This window comes from Saccopteryx leptura, chromosome 9 (assembly GCF_036850995.1).
Source record: "Saccopteryx leptura isolate mSacLep1 chromosome 9, mSacLep1_pri_phased_curated, whole genome shotgun sequence".
Classification (NCBI taxonomy): domain Eukaryota; kingdom Metazoa; phylum Chordata; class Mammalia; order Chiroptera; family Emballonuridae; genus Saccopteryx; species Saccopteryx leptura.
The window spans coordinates 13347415-13373761 of NC_089511.1; the positions used below are offsets into that span (position 1 = coordinate 13347415).

The following is a 26347-nucleotide window of genomic DNA, read 5'->3' on the forward strand; positions in this document are numbered from 1 at the left end:
TTTGTGGTTTTCTTGGAGAATTGCTTGTGGTTTTCTTGGAGAATTGCTTGTGGTTTTCTTTTGGTGACAATTGTGCTACTAGAGAGTGAACTTCCTGCCAGCAGGGTATATAAGTTACCTTAGAAAAAGGTATCATATCGGCCAACCATCAAGGAGCAACGCGATTCGGATAAGAAGAAATAAATAAAGGTAGAATTCCCTGCATAAGAGATAGACAAGGAAAACATACTGGCAGGAGAAATACTCAGGTGGGACGGGAAGCTGTGCAATCAGTTCTGATTTGATGCTGCGATGAGTGTATCTACCGGAGTCACCTTTTAAGTACGAAAGAAGCTACCAAAGAAAAGCCAGGCTCCTTACCTGACTCTCGCCTGCGTTGTGTGTGTCTCTGCTTGTGCTTTTTATTTGTCTCATCATGTTCACCTGCTCTGAGTTTATGTGACTCTGTTGCATTTGGATTTTGATGTGTGTGTCCTCATAGGTTGTCTTAAATGTAATTTACAACACAGTCGGGTCTATATTCCATATAAAAGAAGGACTTGGGGGGGGGGGTTTACACTCTGAATTTTGGATCCTGTCCACTTGTTTTTGCAGATAAGGAAGGAAGAGCTCTATCATATCAAGTCTGGGATCAGGGGATTCTCTAGGCTCAAGGCCAGGGTTTGGGGAGAGATAAGCAGATCATTAAAAAAAATAGGAAAGGGGAAGAGTAGCAAATCATGGTTTGAAATATATACTGCTCTGTAAAATATAATGAAGACTTCAATGGCTCAGGAAAATCGGGAGTGGGCCTCTGGTGACAGCAGCGCCCCTAACAAATGTTCAGGGAAGGTAAGATGGCCCACAGGACGTCCAGTCCAGACGTCTGGGAACGCTAGACACAACCCGCTGGCTCGATTCAATATCGGGCTGACTCCAGCCCTAGATGGCTCTCTCTTTCTCCATGCACCGCATCTGCATGTGAATACGCGCAAACAAATAATTAAACATCAAGCAAATATCAATAGGATTAGTCTGGCATGTTGGAACAAATCTTGATAAATCCGCCTCAGTAACAATACCGCGACGGCGCGTCTATGAGAGGAATACAAATTCAGCCCCATTGAAGTACTGGTGTGTAAGGAGAGCTATTTTAATAAAACTGCTTCGTCAGTTCCTATTACTGAGGGACTAAAGCTATTGAGCTGTGGCACTGAGGCCAAAAAAAAGGGGGGGATTTGGAAATGCAAATTAGAGATAAGACAGTAATAAACGTCTTTTCTTCGGCAAGGCGCTCTCCCTGATGCCGGGAGCTATTTTAGAAATGACTGTTAATGGTTCTGTAAAATTGGAAGCATACATACCCAAAATGGACATCTCTGGCACGGTAGCATGATAGGGTCCATTAAGAAACTCTGGCGCATTGTCGTTGATGTCTTGAACTTTAATAATAAATTCAGAAGGAGGCTCCAGGGGCTTGTTGGTCTCCCAGTCCACTGCCTGAGCTGTTAGGGTATACTCGGCCTTTTCCTCGCGGTCAAGTCTTTTTATAGCGTGAATATCTCCTGTTATATCATTTATTTGAAAGATTGTCCCAGCGCCATCGCCCGATAGGATATATTTGATTTTTTTGCTCCCAGGATCCAGGTCTGTGTGGAGCTAAAATGAAAAGTGACATTGGTTAGCGAGGGGGCAATTTACAATCTTATTTATTTATTTATTTATTTATTTATTTATTTATACTACTGTCTGCGTGGCTACCAAGTTGGCTCTTTTTACATTAACTGTAACTTCATCAGTTTTTGCAGACAGTAGCTTTGCAAAGAGTCTAGGCAACCCTATGCATATAAATGAAAACAAAATATAATGAAATGCTTACAGATAAGTGTGAATGGTTAAAAATCATGCTGACCTGTTTAGTATAAACTGACATACAATTAGAATGAGAAAAAGGTAAGAAGAAAATACAAAAGTGTATGGGTTCTTTTCAAATTATTAATCCATTTATTTAAAGTTGTTCTCATGAGCTACCTTTTATGGATCACTATTTGTGCGCCAAAAACTATGTGAATGACTTCTCATACACTTCCCTAAATTTCCACCCCAAATTAAATGAATTACAAGATTTCCCACCAAACCAGAAAGAGAGGAGGTTGGACAAGGCACACAATAACCCCCCGAGGTTTCAGATGCTGGAATCAGGTACGCTAGACCCAGACTTCGACTCAGCTCTGCCTCTTAGAGTCACAAAAAATAATTCTAATAATCTGATGCATATTAAAATCTTATGTTTGTCTTGGATGTTTTTTTTACTGTGTTTCATATGATTCTCCTGGTCCAGAAAAATTGTTCCCATTATTTTATGAAGAAGAATACTGAGGCCAGAAGAAGGGGACACATTTCCCAGAATGCAGAACACTCTGAAAAAATAAAAGCTTTGCAAGCAGTCTTCCAGATCCCTCTCGGGTCATGGCAACACAGACTGACTGCACACGCCGCCAGAACCGGGTGGCGGGAACAGTATCTCTGGTTCTAAAGTGTTCCGTTTACTCTCAAGAGGACAACAGGTGAGTTCTGATACATGGCACTTTTTTCTATGCTTCGTTGACTGCGGTTAAAATAAAAAGTAAAAGAAAACAAGAATTTATATATTTAATTTGCATTTTTTAAAAAGAGTCATTGAGGCCCTGTCCGGTTGGCTCAGTGGTAGAGCGTCGGCCTGGCGTGCAGAAGTCCCGGGTTCGATTCCCGGCCAGAGCACACAGGAGAGGCGCCCATCTGCTTCTCCATCCCCCTCTTCCTCTCTGTCTCTCTCTTCTCCTCCTGCAGCCGAGGCTCCATTGGAGCAAAGATGGCCAGGTGCTGGGGATGGCTCCTTGGCCTCTACCCCAGGCGCTAGAGTGGCTCTGGTTGCGGCAGAGCGACACCCCGGAGGGGCAGAGCATCGCCCCCTGGTGGGCAGAGCGTCGCCCCCTGGTGGGCATGCCAGGTGGATCCTGGTCGGGCGCATGCGGGAGTCTGTCTGACTCTCTCCCCGTTTCTAGCTTCAGAAAAATACAAAAAAAAAAAAAAAAAAAAGTCATTGAATTATAGTTGGACAATACTGCTTAAGTGCACATGTTTTCAGTTATTAAAATGCCAATATAGTTCCACTTACTGCACCATGAGATTTCAAATACTTGTTCCTTTAAAAAAATAAAACAAAAACAAACAAAAAAAAACCTGTCTCAGGGAAAGAATCTTCTAGAAACTCAAAAGACATTGTGTTCTCTTGGGATCACGTTTATACAGAATAGGTTCTATTGCTTTCTTCCCCAATTTAAATTATATTTAGCGCTTCAGTAAATGAAAAGATTAGATTATTTTTAAAAAAGACATAAAATAGCATAAGGAGTCAAAATGGATCTAGATCTCCTACTTTACCTTTGAATATGTAAGAAATGAAAGCCTAAGATTACATCATTTATTGAATTTGAATCTCAAAATGTATCCCTTTCATTTATTGTATTAAATTTATTAACAAGAGCAAATATTGAAATGCCACTTTATCTTAATGAATGTGGGATTATAATTCATTAATGTGATATTAATCCTAATTTATGATCATTTTAATTTATGTGCATTTTTAACATTTACATTAGCATTTTTATTAAAAAAAGAGTATTTGAATAATACATCATTCTTGCCATTTTCCATTCACATACAAAGCATTCCTGAGACACAGAAGGGACTGGATGTGCTATACTCATCTACAACACTTTTACTGTTAAAAATTGAGCCCTTCCAAATGGTGTTACCGTGATTATGTTAGAACTTATCTGTGCCATACCTGTCCTCCATGTATCAGTTAGTACATTGGTATTATAATCCTAACTAAGGGGTTGGTGGTCCCTTGTGTTTAGAAATAACTGAGGGAGAAGAAGGGAAAGACAGGTTTTGGAAAGGGAAGAACACAGAGCTGAGATTCAGGTCTCTCTAAGCATGTGAACTGGAGACATGAACACAAGTACCAGAGCTTCAGCTACTCCGTCTGGGATAGGAGGATGAAACATCCACCCTGAATCTGATGTAACGTGTTTGAAAAATAGAGAAAGATGGAAGCGGACACAGTAAGTGTGAGATAATTATTATCACTTTACCTCCTATCACAGTCAACCACATACAAGTCTCGGAGAACGCCGGGACGGGCCCGGCTGCCACCTCAGTGAAAGCACGTTCCCAAGACGTCATCCTGCCAAGGCCGGGAAAGGAAGAACACAGGAAGTACCTACCGCATGCTTCTCCTTTCTTCTGAATATTCCCTGTTAGCCAATCTCAGTAAAATGCCCATCCCTGGGTTAATGGAAACCTTGAAACAGAATATCATGTTTCTCTACTTACTAGATTCATCCTGTTATTTGTATCTCTAGCTGTCTCTCTCTCTCTCTCTCTCTCTCTCTCTCTCTCTCTCACACACACACAAGTACACACTTGCACATGGCTTGTTCAAATAACCAACTTGGCATTACAAATGAAAGAGTTGTGAGTGTGCAAGAATAGTCATCTGCAGGCATCAAATGCTCGTAAGAGCTCATGTCTGGACCTCTGAAGGATTCGGGGTACATAGTGACCAGCTGCTACATTTTCTGTTTCCTTAAACTGAGTCTTCCAGAATCTGCTCACTTCAATGCAACCACCCTGCTCTTATCCACGGGCCCCGCCTCAGGAACGTCTCTGAGACTGCGGGAGGGAAGCTATCCCCAGGGCACCAAACGTCCCCACGGGAGACATCACCCAGAAGTGCGAGGATCTCCCAAGGGCTGCCTCTGCCACGGAGAGCAGGGTAGAGGCCACATGCCAACCGGCCTGCGGTGGCAAGACTCCTCGGTCTGGCTGTGACACGGAAAGACCTCATCCATTCATTTACAGAACATGCTCAGAGCATGCGTAGAGAAAGCACAGGCAGACATTCCCTCAAAGACCCACAGCCAGTGTGAGATAAACAAAAACAGAAAATTTAGAGGTATAATGATAGTATGTATTATAATCATCTAGCATGACTACTTATTATCTGATAAGCATTTTATATAATGGTATTCTCACCACACACTAGAGACATTTCTCCATTCACCAGTGAAACCACTGAGATGCAGAGAATTTTAAGAACCTTTTCCATAGACCGCACGCTCAGCGAGTGGCAACCCTAACAGCACCTGCATTAGAGTACGTGTCCTGCCTTCAGGTGCACGTCCCAGAGGCTGTCCTGTGGAAAGGAGAGGGCTGGGGGAGTGCAGAGAAACGTTCCTTCGCCCACAGAGTGTGGTGTGGAGGGAGAGAGGGGAGGGCGAAATCTTCAGGACTCAGGGCCGGAGGCAGTGCAGGCCGGGCACGGGGAACAGTGAGGTGAAGACCTGGGATAGGACAGAGCGTCCTGAGTTAGAGAAGCTACAGGTGACTTCACGTGCCTACAGCACCGAGTTAAAGAGGAGAGAGGCGGCAGGAAATAAGAACAGAGAACAAGGAAACAGTGCCCAGGCCGGACGGCTTGGTTGGTTGGAGCGTCATCCCAAAGTAGAGAGGTTGCTGGTTTGATCCCCAGTCAGGGCACATACAGGAGCAGATAGATGTTCCTGTCTCTCTCTACCTGCCTTTCTCACAAAAACAAAAACAAACAAACAAAATAATAAAAAATAAATAAAAACAAGGCATTGGCTATGTTATGTAGAGTTTTAAAACCAAGATACAGAGTGTGCATCTGACTATAAATAAGCAACACAAGTCCACAAACAGAGCTTCAGTAAGGGGCCTGACGCAAGGATGGCCTTGTTTCAGGAACATCGCAGTGGTGGGCGTGTGGCCCTAAGCAAAGGTCTTGGAATCAGACGAAAGGGGAAGCCAGAGAGAAAACTGAGACCTCGATTCCCAAAGCTGCTTTGATTCCGATTCTCAGCTTCTGCCCACACCCATGATGTCACATCTGCAAGCAGATGACTCTCCCGGCTCTCTGCTCCTTCCCTGGCTGGAGACAGACAGTGGCGGGTGTGCAATGAGCAGTCCCAGACCTTCTTATTGCATCTTCGTCGCAGGGATATGTTACAAAATCTCCCTGAAATTATATAACAGAACTGCTACATAACTGAGCTGAACAGTTTAATTACACCTTCACTATCTTCCACATACTTGCCTAGTACCCCCCCCCCCCAATAAAATACGAGGTTATCCTCTAAAGGTCATAGAAAGAGCATTTGCATTTTCCTTCTCTGTTTTCCCTCTGCCTAGTCGAGGGTCTGTCAAACTGAAGGAAGCACAAAAAAATATGGACTAAGGTGAATGGAAAGGAAGAATGAAAAGAACACTTTTTCATTTGCTTTTCAAAACAACGACTTCAAGCAGGAAGCAGAGCATTTAGAAAAGTTAGGCCCCGTGAGGTAAAATCTGATCCACTCTAAATGCAAAGTCCTTGAATGCCCTCAAATTAGTATTGAATGTTAGCACCCAGCACTAAAACCAAGACGTGGTAGATGCAATGCTGTTGGAAGGGAGAGAGGATGGGTGGATAAACTGCTGGGTAATGGATGAATAACAGAAGGTGGTAGATGATGATTATCTGATACTCAAAGATGGTTGTTTGTAGAATAAGAGCCCCACCCTACCTCCGTCTTCAATATTATCCATACCTTCCTTCTGTGGCATTGAAAAAAAAAAAAGTACAAACTACTTTCCCCCCTACTCACCCAGGATTCCTAAAGTACTCCTAGGACAGCCTAGAGAAGATGAATTCTCCACTGAGTGCCTATTTTAATACCAATGAATGATTGAGTACCATTGTGAAAACCATTTCCACTCCCGGGAGTGATAAAGAAGCAGATTCAGTGAGCTACCAGGAAAATCACTTCTTCATCAGAAAGCCTGGTGGCTCTGGCCCCAGAACTTACTTTAAAGTTCCACTCTATCCATATGACGTCATAGGAGACTTTCTCAAGTTTCCTATCTTCCTCTAGAGGAGTACCCTAGTTAACAGGAAGGGAATCGTCATCTTTTGTAACCCAGCGAGGTGACCAGGGGTCACTGCAGCATGTATCTCTGTCACCCATGAATGTCGGCTTTTCAGGAACCTGCTTATCCTTGGAGAGTACAGACAGCACTCTTGAATTAATTTACATCTTCGCACTAGATTCTCCGTATCTAGTGACTGGCAGAAAGAAACCATGCTGTGGGCTATGAATCTCTCAGTGAGAAGACTGAAAATCGAATCTTCAAGTCACAACCATTCACTACCAAAGATGGCACCAGGGATTTGGACACAATAGACATTTTTGACCCAGATCTCTGACATGACAGGAATACAGGATGTCAATCCAGACGGGGTACATATTTAGGCTGTTAGGAGAGTAATAGGCAGGTGAAGAGAAAGAGCAAGGGATACGAGTTCTTTTCATGCGTCTGCCGTTCCTCCTCTCCAAGGATCAGGAGTTAGAGTTGAAAGCTGCTTATTTTTACTTACAGTCCTTCTCACAAAGAAAGCTGACCAAACATGAAATGGCCCGTTCTTGAGAGTTTGGTCCCATCACTGTAGTCAAGTGGAATGAGACAGCTACTTATTCACAAAGAGTTAGAGCTAGACATAGTGTCGTATGATGGTAGTAGATGGGTGAGAGGGATAGGGTGTCATGACAGGCTATGTAACTTGTGAGGTGCCTGCCTCTGCCACAGTGGGACAATACTACAAAAACATCTGGATAATTCAAATACAGTTACCTTTCATCCAGCCACTCTGTTCTGAATAAATGACAGAAATAAATGATATCATAACACTAACACTAGGTACTACCAGGCATAATATAACCCCAACATTTTAATGAGAGCAAGCTGGCAATATGCAATTACTCTTATCATGACACATTATAAAAAAATGAGAATTTCAGGAGATAATAACAGCGATCAAAGTGATTTACAAATAAACCCCATTACCCCCAAGTGTCTTAGAGGTGAAAGGCTAACAAAGAAATGATCCCTGATTCAAAGAATAAAACACAGCATCCCACACTGAAAGTGACCCGTTTCACGAATATGTGTGTGTATGTGTGTATATTTTCTAATATTTTCCAGTAGGCAAATGTATGGCGTCTTCCTATCTCAGACACGTGCTCTCATGTCCTGCGTCAGCAGCCGGGGTGAGTATTGAACCATGTTGGAGTGACCCAGCCAGAAGGACTACTGGCCAGAGAAACAAAACACTGCAAGCAAGTCCAAGCAAAATGATGCTGTTGGCTGCAGGGACCTGAAAATACAGTTAGGAAACAAAATAGATTGTTTATGCATCTCTTTTAAATGCTAAGTTCCATAAGGGTGGGGCTTTGATGTCGAATATTCAAAACTATCCCCAAGGAGCCTCACACCTGGCACATAGTAAATACTCATGGAGGTTTGTTGAGAAACTGTATAGACAGAGTCTGCACAGGACCTTGTCCACGATTTCACGCAGATGAGGGGCTCAGGTTCAGTAAATACTATATACGGACTGTCTCAAGCTCATGCAATTAACAAATGCCAGATGTAGATACCTCCAGGTGCATCAGATTTCAAAACCTACACACTTCAGCATAATTCTACTGAGGTCATCCAGACAGTACAATTAGTTAGTCTAGGGGCCTCCAGTGTCCCTAGATTAAGACCACACAGTGGAGAAGCCTCTAGTTGGTCCCTAAATGGCCAAAGAGATTTAATATATATATTTGGAAACTGTGTGTATAAAAACCATACAGTACAGACACATTTTGTGAACCGTTTCGTCCTATGGAAGTTTGATAGAGGCACAGAAGTAAAAAGCCAGTATGGCCAGCTGACAGAATGCTGACAAGAAGAAGCTGGCAGGCTGTTTCCCAAGAGACTTCCCCAACTGACAGACATGACTTTGGCAAATTTGCTACTATATGCCTTGTCCTGTTGTGTCGTGTTGACCACAGCTTTGCAGTTTTGGAATTGTGATGTATCAGCCCCGTGGCAAATTCATCTCTCCTAGCAAGACTGCAATAAAGAAAGTTACTTAGTCTAGCTTTTGTAAGGCACTGTGTTGGTGGTAAACGGCATTTCAAATATTTAAGTGAACACCACAAGAAAAATTTCTCTCTCTATAGAAAGATCCCCACACAGGCGAAGCCAAGTCATCCTTGTTGATAGAATTCAGAGAAAAGAGAACTAAATGGATTGATTTTATAATACTGTCATAGAAAAAAATAAGTTTACCCATCTTACAAAAATGGTCTTAAAAAGGCTCCAAGAATGCTTATTTACATATTCTCAGATTTCCTTTTTCCTTTTAATTATAGAGGTGGAGTCTCCTTTATTTAACCAAGCAATTATTAGTGGGGGGGGGGGGGAGGCAATGCACTCCCTTATATTGGATACGTATTCTCTTGTGTGCTGATAAATTAGTATGTTAAAACTTTCAGGCTTGGGAAGTCAATCTGTTTCTCTAAGGCAACCAAAAATGTACAAAGTAGTAATTCAGATAATGAGATTATGGGGCCTAGAATAAGAGTGTGATAAGAAATAGAGCTAGATTGGAACAAACTTGTAAGAAAGCAAGGGATTTACTTAGCCCCCCAAAACTCAGTTTCCTTATTTCTAGAAGGTTTTAATAACCCTACCTATAGATAATAGATAATAAAGGCCTGATATCGCCAATAACTAAGATATTCAAATAAAAATGCATGGATTCTTGTGGAGTGTGAATTTTAAGAGTGATAGATTCTGCCAAGCCTGGAAATACTTCTCATGAAAAATACACCTAACAACATATTCTGGCTCAGAATTCAACATACAACATTAGTTTTTAGTAAAAGGAAGAATGTCATTCCTTGAGTTCAATGTTCTTGGTACCAGGTGGGTTTAAACTCTTACATTGAACATGTCCCTTAATCAAATACTTGGTATTTATTCACCTATTCAATGAATAATGATAGTTGATATACTGGGAAGATTTTATTTCCTTTTATTCAGCTTTATTAAGATAAAATGGTAGGACATTTTAAAGTTATATTATTTTTTTTTGTTTCTTCCTACTCAATAAGCATAAGTCTAGAAGTAGGGAAGGTCACTGGGTCACTGAATAAACGCAGGTGTGTGCAAAAGTGTGGGTGAATAGGAACAGCAGTTACTAAGAAGAGACTTAGGTGAACGGACCGAGGACGGGATGGGTAGACAGCTGGGTAAGTTGGTTGATAAGAGAATTAAGGGGAGGGTGACGATTAGCTGGATGGTCTTGCTGGAAAACTCCGGGACATGGAAAAGAATACAAAGGGGGTGGCTGACGAAACAGATTCACAACCATCTTCAGTAGATTCCGGCACATACTAAGTACTATGAGACAACGGATGAATGGACAGGTGGACGGGAGGCGAGTGGGCAGGCTGGAAAGACCACCGAGTTTCTCACTAAAATGACTGATCTGGGGAAAACAGAAATGATCCCATCCCAGAGCACTATTCTCTGCCTTACACTAAAGCAGACATAGTCATAGGAAGTTCAACAATAAATTACGAAAGATTTTTTTATATGCAGCTTTTCGGTGCATATTTATTTTTGACAAAATAATTGTTACTGGAAAATAAAAAAACTATCTCTCTTAATATGACAAATGGACAGATGGATGGATGGACAGAAGGATGGATGGGCAGATGGATGAACTAACGTATGGATGGATGGATGGATGGATAGATAGATAGATAGATAGATAGATAGATAGATAGATAGACAAACAGATATGTGAGTAGGTGAAACATTGTGTCAAATAAATATACAGTGTAATAATATACAACATAAACAAGGTGAGTAGGACTAAAGAAAGACCCAGAATTATTATCCAAGCTAAAGAAGTAAATTTTAAATGGATACAAATATTTAAAACAGATATTCAGGACATTTTCCAAAACTCTATTTACAGTGGAAAATTTAGTTATACTGTGGAAAAAGAGGAAAAACTTAAGAGAATGAAGTGCCAATATTCTTTATGTTTCTAAAGAACTTTCACCAGAGTACTCATAGGAGTTAAAAATATGAGATAGATTTCTGATGTGGTAATCACAATTGCTTGCTAAACAGGGTATATCTTGTTATCCAAATGACCAACAAAATCACGGTGGGAAAGCACCGGCAGATAACCAAACACAGGCAGGTATTCTTTCTGAAATTATGTATTTATAAAGAGACTGTGGGATCATCAAAATGCAATGCACATGGAAGATTATTGCAATTGAAGTCAAATACATAAACTTGGAGTTTAATCTGGGCCACAGAATAGATTGTGACAATGGCAAATCATCTTTCTTCTGTGATCAAAACCCTAATAAGAATAACTTGGCTGTGTTACCCACCCTCCACCTTGAGCACTGTAAACTGTCTCGTTCCAAGTCTTGTAAGAAAGTAGAGGGTCAGCCCTAGACAGGTGGCTCAGTGGATAAAGCGTCATCCCAGCATCCCAAGGTTGTGTTCGATCCCTGGTCAGGGAACAAATAAGAAGCAATCAATGAGCATACAAGTAAGGAGAACAACAAGTTGATGCTTCTCTCTCTCTCTCTCTCTCTCTCTCTCTCTCTCTCTCTTTTAAACTCTCTCTCCCTCCCTTCCTGTCTCTCAAATCAATGGAAAAATTAAAAGAAAAAGCAGAAGATCATGAACAAAACTCAAATTTAACAGAAATAATTTCATTTTCTAGTTTTCAGACGCGACTACTCCATAGGTGGATAAATAGGTACTTGAATGGGAGGGTGGGTGGATGGATGAATGGACGGACGGATGGACTGATAAGAGAATTAAAAGAGGATGATGGGAAGTAAATTGTTTTATTTGAAACTGCATGGATGGCCACCTTACTAGATTCACAAACATCCTCTCTTTTAGGTAAATGAGGATCAGAAGTCTTGGTCTGTGTTATAACTATTAGACATGATCTTCAACAGGTTACTTAATTTTTTTCCTATTTTTAGTTTTCACTAAATAATCAAATAAATAAATGATACTAACAAAGCCATTGGCACTTTTATCAAATACGTTATCTCATATTATTGTAAGCATAGCATGATGTGAAAGTTTTTTTTTTTAACTCTTCCTCTCACAAGTGTCATTATCCCTACAGTGACTATTTGAAAATGAAACCTAACGTACCATGGAATTATCAGTGTTAGGTGCTAATAATATAGCCTGCAATGCTGTGATGTCTACATGTGTTTATATGTGTTTCTCTACTAACAACAGCAACAACAATACAATTTCAAAGGAAACTTAAAAACTGGAGATGCCCTCATTTCACAATATAAACAGACCTATAGATTTGCAGGAAATCTGTAAATCTACTGCTTTATTAATGCTATTAATACTTTATGAAAATAAATACGTATTTTGTTTCATCAATAAATAAAAACCAAGATACTCCTTTTAAGTCCTCTGTTATAAGCTGAATCATTTCCCCTGAAAATTCATAAATTAGGCGCTGGGCAGTTGGCTCAGTTGGTAGAGCTTCGGCCTAGTATGTGGATATCCCAGGTTCAATTCCCAGTCAGGGCACACAGGAGAAGCACCCATCTGCTTCTCCATCCCTCCCTCTCTCACTTCTCTCTTTCTCTCCTCTCCTCCTCCAGCTATGGCTTGATTGGAGTGAGTTGGCCCCAGGCGCTGAAGATGGCTCCATGGCCTCTGCTTCAAGCACTAAGAAGAGCTCAGTTTCTGAGCAATGGAGCAATGCCCAGATGGACAGAGCATCACCCCTTAGTAGGCTTTCCAGGTGTATCCTGGTTGGGTCACATACAGGAGTCTATCTCTTCCTCCCCTCCTCTCACTGAATAAAAAAAAAATTCATAAATTAAAGCCCTAATCCCCGGTACCTTAAAATGTGACTGTATTTGGAGAGAGGTCTATTAAAGATATGATGATGTTAAAATGAAGCTAAAATGAGCCTTAATCTGATCTGACTGGTGTCCTTATAAGAAGAGGATGTTTAGACACACAAAGAGACACCAGGGATGCATGGGCACAAGTGAAAGTCAAGGTGAGGACCCACAGAGGAGGCAGAGATCAGCAAGCCCCGGTGAGAGGGCTCAGAGGAAGCCAACTCTGCTGACCTCTTGATCATGAACTTCCAGCCTCCAGAACTGTGAGAAAATATATATGCATTATGTTTCTTCTTGTCCAAGTGAGAGGAGGGGAGATAGAGAGATAGACTCCTACATGTACCCCAACTGGGATCCACCTGGAAACCCCTGACTGGGACCAATGCACTTCCCATCTGGGGCCACTGGCAACCAAGCTACTTTTAGCACCTGAGGAGGAGGCTCGATAGAGCCATCCTCAGCAACCAGGACCTACATGCTCAAATCAACCAAGCCATGGCTACAGGAGGGGAAGAGAGTGAGAGAGAAAGAGAGAGAGAGAAGGGGGAGAAATGGGGAGAAGCAGATCGTCGTTTCTCCTGTGTTCCTGACCAGGAACAAACTCAGGACTTCTACACACTGGGTTGATGATTTACCACTGAGTCTACTGGTCAGGGATGAAAAATATATTTTTTAAGAACAAGGAGAGTTCCCTTACACTAGATCCATTCACTGTCTATTTCCTTTAAGCATCACAACAGCACTATGAGGTATTTACCAAACCCTTCATTTTATAGATTAAGAAACTGAAGATTAATAAGAATATAAGCAATTGCTCAACATCACATCCTGCAAGCAATGGGGAAAGGATTCAAGTCCAAGTCAACCTGCTTCTCAAGCTCATGCTTTATTGTTGGTGCCAGGATCAAACAGAAAACTAATAGTAAAAACATCTGAAACCAAAGACTTTACTATACACAAAACTATGGCCTGTGTAGTAATTTTTTCAAACATACATTTCTCTTAGGATAATACCCTCTAGGTCTATCCATGTCAGACAGAGAAAGACAAATACTCTATGGTTTCACTAATATGAGAAATCTAGAAGAACAAAACAAAAACAGACACAAAAAGAAACAGAGCTCAAACTGATGCCTGCTGGGGTGGGGGCATGGGGTGGAAAAGGCAACTAATACATACATCACTATATATATATTGTGTTGCCTATAGTCACTAATATCGTGTGGTAAGTCTGTATAGTGACAGGTGATTACTAGACTTAGTGTGGCCATCACATCATGAAGTATATACACATTGAATCATTGTATTATATACCTGAAAACAACATTATATTGTATGCTAAGTATGCTTAAATTAAAGAAATATCGGCGATCAATAAATACATTTTAAAAACATGCATTTCACATCTGGACTGTTTGTTTAGCAGGAGTCTTATGGGAATTAAAGTCAAGGTCAGCGTTGTCACCTTCCTGGCACAGAACAAGAAACAAGAGTCCCACATCTGAGGACCTCTGCAAATCCGTAACACCCAATTAACACCTCAGAAATCGAGAGCCTCAAACTCCCGTGGGGGAGGAGTCTGATGACAGAAGCCTCCCCAGGAAAGGGAGGCGGGGAGAAGAGAGCTGGCCCCTGGCAGGAGGAAAGGCTTTAGGGACATTTAGCAAGCCTAGGAGGCAGATGCTGGGGGGAATCATAGGGTGTCTACAGAAAACAATGTCAAGCTAGAGAATCATTAGAAACATTTTGCAAATCAGAATCTATCAATGGGAAATATCTACTCAAATGATTATGTATTCATACCTTCCATAAATATAAATAAATTAATACACACTTCTGTGCACTCAGCAACATGCATAACATGGCAACACTGATTTGGTGCATAATGGATGTTTGATAAATAACTCTGAATATAGGAGAAAACTCCATCGTCCATCGTTTCTTCCTCCCGGTAGCCTATGCATTTGTGGTAAGAAACTATCCTGGAAAAGTGCATTCACAATTTCTCCCACTCTGATCTTGAGAGAAGTTTTGTCTGTCCTGGCAGACTTAGAACATTAAAAAATAGATTGATCCCTTAAGTCTTCTGTTAACCAGATATGCTAGTTTTGCTTGCAATAACACATTCGAGAGCTATTCATACAAAAAACAATAGCGTTTGGGTGGGTGAGGGTCAGGGGGGGAAGATCTGCTTTTTGTGTATTCTTTGTTTTGTTTCAGTTGTGGTGCATGGAAGAGAGAGAAGATTCTTGGGAGTTTCAGCACTAACATGAAAGATTTTCAGAGCTATAAGAAGGGACCAGGTTTCCGAAAGGTTTCAGTAAACAATAAAAATACTGATTTCACTTCATCATAGTATGGAGTGATTACATTAAAAGAAGACAACTGCTTTTCAATTTCTTTGTAGTTTTTTTTTTTCCTTTTTATTAAATTTATTGGGATGACCCTGGTTAACAAAATTATACAGGTTTCTGGTGCACCATTCTACAACACATCATCTGTACAATGTATTGTGTTCACCACCCCAAGTCACATCTCCTCCCATCACCATTCATCCCTGTTTTACTCTCAATACCTGCCTCCCTTCCCCCTCCCACACCTACAGGCACCACACTGTGGTCTGGGACCATGAGATTTTTCCTTTTAGCTCAATTCCTCCACCCCCACAACCAGCCGCTTCTCAATTATATTTGGATGTGAGATTAGAGGTCCTTTGAAACTGACCATGTACTGAAATAAAAGTTGGATGCCGCTCAGCCTTGTCGATTATTTATGTGTGTGTGTCTGGGTGCGTGTACAGTCTCGATGCCGGGGAGCAGTGAGGGGTACAGGGAAGAACGGGTGGAATGCTGCCGTAGTCATGGAAGTCAACATCAAGCACCCACAGTTAAATTTTTAAAATGGCTTTGTTGTCGGGTGCAAGAAAAATTCTGGCAAGAAGCAAAGCTACAAGCAAAGTTGTAGATCTGTCCTGTTTATAGGAATCACCTTTGTCAGGACTTTAGACCTGAGCACAGGGAGAAACAGAAAGGTTTAGAGCAGCAGTTCTGAGAGCAGAGGTCCGTAGACCTCCGGGAATCTCTGAGCACCTTCCAGGGCTTCCAGAAGGTCAAAGTCACTCTCCTTTTTAACTGGGTTCACATCATGTTGACTATATTCCCTGTGCTGCACGCTGCATCCTGTGACTTACTCATTTTGTAACTAGAAGTTTATGCCTCTTAATATTTTTTAAGAGTATAAAGGTATCCTATTACCAAAAATTTTGACTTATCTAAATTTAATACAATTATACCATAAAAATTTTATATTTAAAAACTAATGTCATTTTCATATTGTAAACATTGTCGGCTACTCTGGAAAACAAGTTATAAGGTTAGCCTCACAGCACCTAGGTTTAAAGATTTCTATGTATAACCAAGGTAAAGTCAAACTCATCTGGTTGCAATTTAAGGCAATTTTTATAAATAAGAAAAGGGAATTCCTATTTCTCTGAAACTTTGTTAATATTAAATGAAATACTATATGTCAACTATAAGCACAAAGCTAGAATATTCAAGTTCTTTGCCCGAAACAGCCTTCTTAGAAACAAGCTTAATAATTTGCACATTAAAGCAATTCTTCTGAGAGGGTGGGCATTCACCTCAAATCACAGGTAAATATTATCTCAGGTTATTCAGAAGCCCCAGCAATCTATGTACACGGCTAGAGGAAACAGGTATGAACAGTCTCATATGTATGCATAGAGCAGTGCAACATTAATGACTATCAGAATAATGAGTAAAAGCACATATTTCTGGCCATGTCTTAGCAATTTAGGGGTGGGCTCCAAACAACCACATTTCCAAAAGTTCCCTGGGGATGCTGGTATCTTTGGTCTAGCCACCACAATTAAGAACCACTCATGCCCTGGCCGGTTGGCTCAGTGGTAGAGCATCGGCCTGGCGTGCAGAAGTCCCGGGTTCGATTCCTGGCCAGGGCACACAGGAGAAGCGCCCATCTGCTTCTCCACCCCTCCCCCTCTCCTTCCTCTCTGTCTCTCTCTTCCCCTCCCGCAGCCGAGGCTCCATTGGAGCAGAGATGGCCCGGGCGCTGGGGATGGCTCCTTGGCCTCTGCCCCAGGCACTAGAGTGGCTCTGGTCACGACAGAGCGATGCCCCGGAGGGGCAGAGCATCGCTCCCTGGTGGGCAGAGCGTCGCCCCTGGTGGGTGTGCCTGGTGGATCCCGGTCAGGCGCATGCGGGAATCTGTCTGACTGTCTCTCCCTGTTTCCAGCTTCAGAAAAATACAAAAAAAAAAAAAAGAACCACTCACATAGCAATCAGAAAGAATTTATTTCCATGATTTTTTGTTGTTGTTGTTCTGTTTTTTTTTTCCAAAGTTAGAAGTGGGGAGGCAGTCAGACAAACTCCCGCATGTGCCCAACTGGGATCCACCCAGCATGCCCACCAGAGGGCGATGCTCTGCCCATCTGGGGCATTGCTCCGCTGCAACCGGAGCCATTCTAGTGCATGAGGTGGAGGCCATGGAGCCATCCTCAGTGCCCAGGCTAACTTTGCTGCAATGGAGCCTTGGCTGTGGGAGGGAAAGAGAGAGAGAGAGGAAGGAGAAGGGAAAGGGTGGAAAAGCAGATGGGCACTTCTCCTGTGTGCCCTGGCCGGGAATCAAACCCGGGACTTCCACATGCCAGGCTGACATTCTACCCCTGAGCCAACCAGCCAGGGCCTTTGTGATTTTTTAAAATCTATTTTTAGAAACACACACACACACACACACACACACACACACACTTGTTGTTCCACTTACTCATGCCATCATTGGTTATTTCTCGTATGTGTCCTGACCATGGATCAAACCTGCAACCTTAGATGTAAGGATGATGCTCTACCCAACTGAACTACCCAGCCAAGGCCCTGTGATTTTTTTTTTAATCCTAAATAATTCTCCATGGAATTATTTTACTTGATAATGGCAAATGCCCTTTTTAATAAATGACCCGAACTGTTTCTGTTAGGGTACAGTCAGTTTTAGGCTACAAACATATTATAAGGATTTTCAAGCATTCATATTCTGAACCCTAAAGCACTTCACTTCTGTAGACATATATTCACTCACATGCGGCTACACAGACAACTGTACAATCAATCTACTGCTGTCAACAAATATTTATAGTGCCTCCACCCTGTGCTCAGCACCCAGCTCCTCATCCCTGCTCTTATTATAGGACTCACCAAGAACCAAGGCTGTTCTGATAGAGTTCCGGATCAAGCCAGAGTGACCTGCCTCTCCAGGTCTGAGGTACCTGGACTATGTGATAGCACAGACCCTTCCCACCACAACATTCTACTCTCACTACTGAGAGTTGCTGAAAATAATGACCTGCCCGGGCATCATTGTGGCGCACTCATGTGAAGGTCAAAAAGACTCAGAGTCAAAAACCGCACTCATAAATATACAGGATCTTGGTGATTGATGGAACAACATAATCAGGATAAATGAATATCCGTCTCTGTTAAAAAAAAAAAAAAAAGAAAAAAAAGAAAAAGAAAAAAAGAGCTATACATACTTTAAAAAATATTCATCTCCAGGCATGTAGTCATTTCAGTTGATGCAACTCTAACTCAAATGCAACCTTCTATTTTTAACATCTTTGTCTGTTTGGGCAAAGAAACCATTTAAAATAAAGAACTGTTCTTTGTCTTGCTGAGGATGATCTGAAAGGCACTCTTAGTGTACAATTTCCATAGAGTTGCTAATTGTTCCTTACTTGAAAATTCATTCTTTTGAAAATGAGACGTGCAGGGTAATGTAAACACCAACCAGGCTCGTGATACCGCTCTGCACTAGCAGCCGCATTATTATTCAGTCGTAATGAATCCACTTCTAAAACAAAGTGTTGACAGCACTCTTATTCAAATATGTAGCATATGTTTATAGTCTCACACATTGAGGTACACACATAATTATCATATATGTGTGAGAGAAACTGCAGAGGCAGTCCCAGAGCCATGCTTCCTCCAACTGAGAAGTGCTACTACTGTCTGATTAAGACAGGTGAGCCATGCAGTGGCAACAGTGTCAAAGGCCTCTCAGACACGGCCAGCTGACTACCCAACAAAGCAGAATACACACCACAAAGTTCTTGTTGCTGTTTGAATAAAACCTCAAAAAAGCTCAGGGAAATCAGGATACTCACTGGTTTTCCTTATCCCAGTCCATGGAATAATGTATCACTTCAGACAATACTGAGTAGCTCCAAAGCACAAGGCCACCCTCTACCAAAACCAAGTAACAATTTGGAGGAGAATAATGACTTCGATTTGTTACAGATGTGCTTTTGAATGGCTTTAGAGAAAGAAAATTATGTGATGTTTCTTTACTTTTGTTTATTTTAATTGTTCTCCATTTGTTCATGTTAGGAAGTAATTCATGCATGTATGTAAATATAAAAAAAATCAACTCACACTTATTTCAAAGTATCATGTAATGTAAATTTCAAGGGGAGTTAAAGTAGGGTCATTCATCCGCTAAAGTACAATAGACCATTCCTTGGAGGAAATGTAGGTCAGGAAATGTTAAAATCAAGCATCAGAGCAAGTAAGAGTTTACCCCATAAATAATAAGCTTCTGAAGTATTCATTTTCATCGAGGAGGGGGGTAAACAAAAGAAACAACTCTAACATTATTACTCCAATGATGGCTGTTACCAGAATCAGGTCGGGAGTTAGCAGGGTAAGTTGAAAGAGGAGGAGAAAGACATGGAGGAGAAACATAGACCCACCCCGTGTTATGTGCTGGTCTAATTAATTAAGTGCATTACTTTATCTTCGCACGCCAAGGCTGTTTTCATTATTCTCATTTTATAGTTGCGAAATCTGGGACACGGTAATTAAGTAACCTGTTCCAAGACACACAAGTTAACAAAGCAGAACCATGCAGATTAAGTCTTGGACTCCAAAGTTGTGTGTGTGTGTGTGTGTGTGTGTGTGTGCTCTCATGTGCGTGCACACACATGCGTGTGTCTGCGCATGCTTGCACATATGCGCAGTCACTTACAATCATTCTTTTTCTCCATTTCAAATAAATAACTATCATGTTTTTTTTTTCTCCTGAATTTTGTCAGTGACTTCTTGGAAGGGGGGGGGGGGATGATACCCTATCATGAGAAAAAGGAAACTGAATGAACATTTGTTAAGAACTGATCCTTTGGCAGATTATTTAACTCACAAGATAACGAATAGAAGAGATATTTGAACCCGAGAATGCCTGACAGCAGCCCCTGCATTCCCAATACCTCACAGTCATTTCCAAAAGTCTCTAATTTCTTTACAGCTTTGCAACACCTTCTAAAGTAATTCCCTGACCCGTGTGTGTCCTTGTTAGTTATTTCTTCTAAAGGGTCAACTCTGGAATTCACCAAACAGATGAGAACCATTAGGTGGTAGAAGGACTTTTCTAGGTCCTTAAGTTTCTGCGACACCTGACAGATGGAGCATATGCCCACAAATGACCCAGCATTTAAACAATCTTTGGCGAGGCAGCAGGCATCACCGGGATGCAGTGTGCTCATTCACATTCACAAGGAAGAACTATTAAAGGAGGCCTAATTTTAATTCAGTGGGTTCCATTACTTGTTTTGTGAGCCCACATAAGTCTCACGAATAGTAATAGCAATTATGTGTAGATATACACTGGTGATTAGCAACCAGGGTGTGCCAAGTTACTGGTGTGGTTCGGGAGGAAAGGATGTCTACAAAAGGTCTCATTTCAGATATTATGCACTTTTTATTTCCAATGGTTAATTACTGCCACTGACCTCCATGACATGTTCAAGGATAAAGAGGGAAAAACAACAGACACATTGGGAGGCACTGCATGAGCTATCACCTGTGGTCTGTGTGTTCCACCAGTCAGCTTTGCCATGGCATTCAATATCACGGAACAGTAGAAAGAATATAGATTTCTGAGTCACTTGCTCTCAATCTCAACCCTAGCTTTGTGATTTCAACATCATGTGACTTTAAGCAAATAACTTCACTTCTCTTAGCTTCAGTTTCTACATCACCACAGGTATCAGAATATCTCATAGAGTCAGTGTGCAATGTACATTAGGTAGAAGTATGTCTGTTACTCCAACCACTGGTCCATGATCACTGCCGGTCCACCAGAAATTTCCTGTCGGTCTGTGAAAGTTACCCACCCTGATGCTGTATGAAGATTATAGCTCCAATGACCTCAGTGAAATTTGCTTATGCCCAGGGTGATCTCTGCTTTAGTGATCCCTCAAATACTTCTCCTATTTTCACTGGTCTCCAAGTGTAAAAAGTTAGAAAACCACGGTTAACTGACAATAGCAGGTATGTAAATTGTAGGCGTAAGTCTAGGTACAGCAGCTACATGACTTGACTCAACAAACATCTTTTGATTTCTACTTGTGCTTAGCTTTGGTTAAACATGCACACATTAAGCCCTCCACATTATCTATACACAAACCTACAACACAGCTGTCTGTGCAGGGGCAGGGTTGGTGACGCCGCCTCGGAAAATGCCTCCAGGGATGGAGTTTAAGTGGCCACGTGGACCCACACGGCCCGCGGCACAGTGCTGAAGCTTCAAATTGATCAACTCGAAAAGTTTTTACAGAAGATACGGGTTGGACAAGAGGGTTAGGCTAGGTAAAAATATTTGAAAACCACTGCTCCGCATACGCTCCTACCTTGGATGAGTTACGTTAGAATACCTGGGCTCCGTGTGCAATGGCATCTGTATGGCGGGTCCCTGCCTTCCGCTCAGTTAGTAGAGTGTTTCACTGAATTGCACTCTACACGCAAGAGTTGCACTTTTGTGGCCTAAATTAGGGACCATCAGCAATTAAAAGCTCTATGAAACACGTCACTGTGGTAGTCCATGGCTAAGTCAAGGGGGCTGTTCAGAACACTGCCCAGTGCACTACAGGGAGAGAACGCTATCAGGGGTCCCCAAACTATAGCCCGTGAGCTGCATGCGGCTCCCTGAGGCCATTTATCCGGCCCCCGCCTCACTTCCAGAAGGGGCACCTCTTTCATTGATGGTCAGTGAGGAGCATAGTTCCCATTGAAATACTGGTCAGTTGGTTGATTTAAATTTACTTGTTCTTTATTTTAAATATTGTATTTGTTCCTGTTTTTCTGTTGTTGTTTTTTTTACTTTAAAATCCCTATGCAGTGTGCATAGGGATTTGTTCATAGTTTTTTTTTTATAGTCCGGCCCTCCAACGGTCTGAGGGACAGTGAACTGGCCCCCTGTGTAAAAAGTTTGGGGACCCCTGGCTTAGATGAAGATAACTACCAAGGCAGCAACCGAGTTTCTCAAGGTAAGTTAGCTTATTTTATCTTATGGATACTCCGATTGGTACTACCAATCAGCTTTTAGACGTCACAGTGACTACACAGTAATTTTCAGAGCGAGGTGTTTTTATTCTCAGCTGTCTCACCCAGACCTGGCTGTTCATCCAGATGAATCAGCGATTCTTGGGAAGAAATCTATTGTGCTGAGCTTGCCAGTAGGGAGTTCCACTAAGTCCACTAATGGAAGTATCTAAAGAAAAGCATGCCTTATTTTTTAATGAGAAGGGAATCAATGAGCGAGTCAATAGATTAATACATACAAAGCTTATGTCAATCACACTACTAAGCCAAAAGCCAAAATGTGATAAGTATAATCATAGGTCAGTTTAGCATTGGCCAAATTCTTTTTGTGAGTCTGTTCCATCACAGATATACTGAAACATCCCCCCTTTTCTGCAAGACTTCCTGTACCAAGCCTTACATGTACTATGCTTTTTCTTATGCACACATACCTATAATAAAGTCGAAATTATAAATTAGGCAGTTTGACAGATAGAAGATGTGTTTTTACCATGGACCCTAGCAACCTTACCATAGACATTTTTTTTCTTTCCTTATGAAGTCAAGAACTTTTTTTTTTTTTTTTTTTGCATTTTTCTGAAGCTGGAAACAGGGAGAGACAGACAGACAGACTCCCGCATGCGCCCGACCAGAATCCACCCGGCACACCCACCAGGGGCGACGCTCTGCCCACCAGGGGGCGATGCTCTGCCCATCCCGGGCGTCGCCATGTTGCGACCAGAGCCACTCTAGCACCTGAGGCAGAGGCCACAGAGCCATCCCCAGCGCCCGGGCCATCTTTGCTACAATGGAGCCTCGGCTGCGGGAGGGGAAGAGAGAGACAGAGAGGAAGGAGAGAGGGAGGGGTGGAGAAGCAAATGGGCGCTTCTCCTGTGTGCCCTGGCCGGGAATCGAACCCGGGTCCTCCGCACGCTAGACCGACGCTCTACCGCTGAGCCAACCGGCCAGGGCTGAAGTCAAGAACTTGAACCTGTTCATGGGAAGGGAGCACTATGGCTTCTCTTTGGCACACCCGAATCGCCAGCCTCACTACTCCTGCGCTTTGGGTCCATGATTAAGTCAAATAAGGGTGACTTAAACAAGCAGTGCAGTAATGCAACAGTCGTTCTGGTAACCGAGATGCCTACTGGCTTACAACTGGTGGCATACACACACAGTGCAGAAACGCCAGTCTAGGGGACGGTTCATGTCCTGGAAGGGACAGAGCTGAACAGCACATGACTTCATCACATTACACAGAGCCATGTGCAATTTAGAACTTAAAATTGTTTATTTCTGAAATTTTCCTTTTAATGTTTTCAGACCAGGCTTGTCCACAGGTAACTGAAATGATGGGAAAAAATAAAACCGTAGATAAAGGAGGACTACTGTATGCAAGGGGGGGGGGTATTTAAACCAAAGGGTGACCATTCATCATATTGAAATCACAGTGGTGATTGCAAACAACTACTTGTAAACAACGGCTTCCATTTGCATTAGGCAGAACCAAGAACAAAAGGGAAGGTTTAAAGTTTAAAAAACGTGTGAATAGTAAAAGTAAAAATTGTATTAATGTGGAGAATTTGCTCAGGAGATTCCTGTTTAAATTAGCTAAGATTAGAGAAAAAGAAATTATACGAACCTGCCCATATACACAATATGTATTTTAAAATGAGAAATACAATTGTGTTACATTCAAATAAATGTTATCTTTAGATGTAAGTTAACCAGCTGTTGCCAAGACAGATGGTAACTTTGAGAACAGGACTAAAATTCTTTGTAAATGCTACATTAAACCACTCACCTTTGCTTACACTGCAATTATTTTGCCTATTATCAATGCCCCTCGGAATAGTGTTTGAAACTAGCTGATTTCTTTCATATCCAAAGGAATGAAAGTTTACAAATCTGCCTTGACCTTCAGAATTCTGGATTCATCGTTAACAAACCTGAGGACACACTTGCTTTGAGCTTAGAATGTGCACTGAGAACTGAGTGAACCTTTTATTCCATAAAAAAATAAACACCGAACCTTTTCTATATACTGATAAAATAGTCTCCAAATTTTAAAATAGTAACTAAAGTAAGATTTTGTACTATATCATTCCTTTCTTTGCGGATCATTAAGAGTTTTCTAGCTACAATTTTGTCTCATTAAGAAAAGTGGTCTCTAGGTATTTAAAGGCAAGAAAACAAAACAAACTCTAAATATCACCCCCTAAGTGAAATTCCTAATGTTATTCTTCATAACATAGCTTGAGCAGTCCGGTCATATCAAAGACATTATTTATTACAGCATGTTTTTTTTTCTATACATTTTATTACATTAATTAGAAATGGTGAAATATATATATATACACATATATATTATTATTAAAACTGTTTATTTAAAAATTATATATATAAAGTTATATATATAAAGAATGTCTCCCTTAAAATGAAAAAAGTTGAAATAATGAGAACTTTTTTTTTAGAAAGAAGATGGGGGAAGAGAGCAAGAAGAATCAACTCACTACACCTCTCACATGAACCCGACTAGGGCTTGAGCTGGCGACCCCAGGATCAAGCCGGCAACCTTGGCGCTCCTGGAGGATGCTCCATCCACTGCACCACCAGCCAGGGCACATGAGACCTTCTTTTAACATCCGCTAAAAATATCCATTTCCTGGAGTGATGTCTCAATGACATCCAGCTGTACTGGGCTCTCGCCTTACTGCTGTGCTACTTTTTTGGTCGCTAGAAATACCCAAGGCCACTGTCCAGAACTGTGAGCCACAGTCTCATTTAAGTCCATCAGAAAGTTCTTGATGGGTTTTGTTGACTGTTGCAGTGGTAAACATTAAACAAAAGTAACATAAAAATATAACCAACAATTATAAGATATTCTTTCAAAAATCAATTGTATAAAATGTGTGGTCCTGGAATTTTTGCTGAGCACGCATACACACACACACACACACACACACACACACACACACACACACAAACGCACATGCATCTAGTCAATAACTGGATTAGAAATGAGAAGTTATAAAAGAGAATGAGAAAGCATGAAAATCTCCATGACATCCTCTATTATTCATTTCGAAGAGAGCACTCTGGGCCCTATTAAAGATAATGTTACAAACAAAAAAAATAAAGCATTATTAAAACAAGAATGCAATGCAAAGGGTTTGGATTTATACGAGCCAAAATATATTTGGGGTGTGTTTATGTGTTTCCCAAATATTCTCCACACAGGAGCATATTTATGCCCTGTGGAAAATCAATCTGAGTTGGGTTTTGACACATACAGTGTCTTGACTATTATACCAGCCTTAGGTAACAACCTAGGGCTAGAAGGATTAGGATACAACTATAGCTTCAGAGTAGTAAAATTTGTGTCCTGACTTATTTTCTGGGCCCTACTTCTCTTTGCTCTTTTTAACTGTCCTTGAGTGGACTGTTCTAAAACCCTGGGATATAACAATGAGTAAGTCAAAGATGTCTCCTACCCTCAGTGACATACATTCTATTGGACCTAATGTCTTGCTTCAAATTCCACAAAAGAAAACACAGTGGTTTAAAATATATAACCAGCTGTGGGTGGGGGACCCCAGTGAGTGCCCATATTACCTGGCGATTCTCGTTAAAATGTAATTTTGATTCAGCAGGTCTATGACGGGGCCAGAGATTCTGTATTTCTAAAAAAGCTCTCAAGTGATATGATGCTGTGAGCCACAGAGCCCGTGAGACAATCTTTGAATAGCAAGGCAGAAATCCATTCTTTGGCAGTAAAACGAAGGGGCAGTTGCCCTTATAAGAAAGTTGTATTTACTGAAGAAGTTGTTTTTCTCTTTACTCATAGTAACCCTGAGAAACAGACTTCCTTGTCTCTAGTTGAAATATACAGTAATCTAGACAAAGGGAAATTGTATAGCCAAGAATCAGGTCCTTTGTCTCTGCAATCAACCCCTCTGTGTCCCAAACGAAAGGGACCAATATAGGTTGAAGAGTTGGAAAAACTAGAAACAGTCCCCTGTGCACAGGGAACACAGGACAGTGAGGAGAGCAACGGAAGAGAGGCTGAATTTGTAGTCTGTGGTATTTTGTCGGTTGTGGGCATCTTATACATAACAT

General features: G+C 41.4%; 1 protein-coding gene across 1 annotated transcript in view; it reads right to left on the reverse strand.

The window, feature by feature from the left end:
• CDH8 (cadherin 8) overlaps positions 1-26347 on the reverse strand; it is a 354528-nt gene that overhangs the window by 226904 nt on the left and 101277 nt on the right. The window contains exon 3 of the mRNA XM_066349106.1: positions 1344-1638. Coding sequence (XP_066205203.1) covers positions 1344-1638 — 295 coding nt within the window. The remainder of the gene's footprint in view (positions 1-1343; positions 1639-26347) is intronic.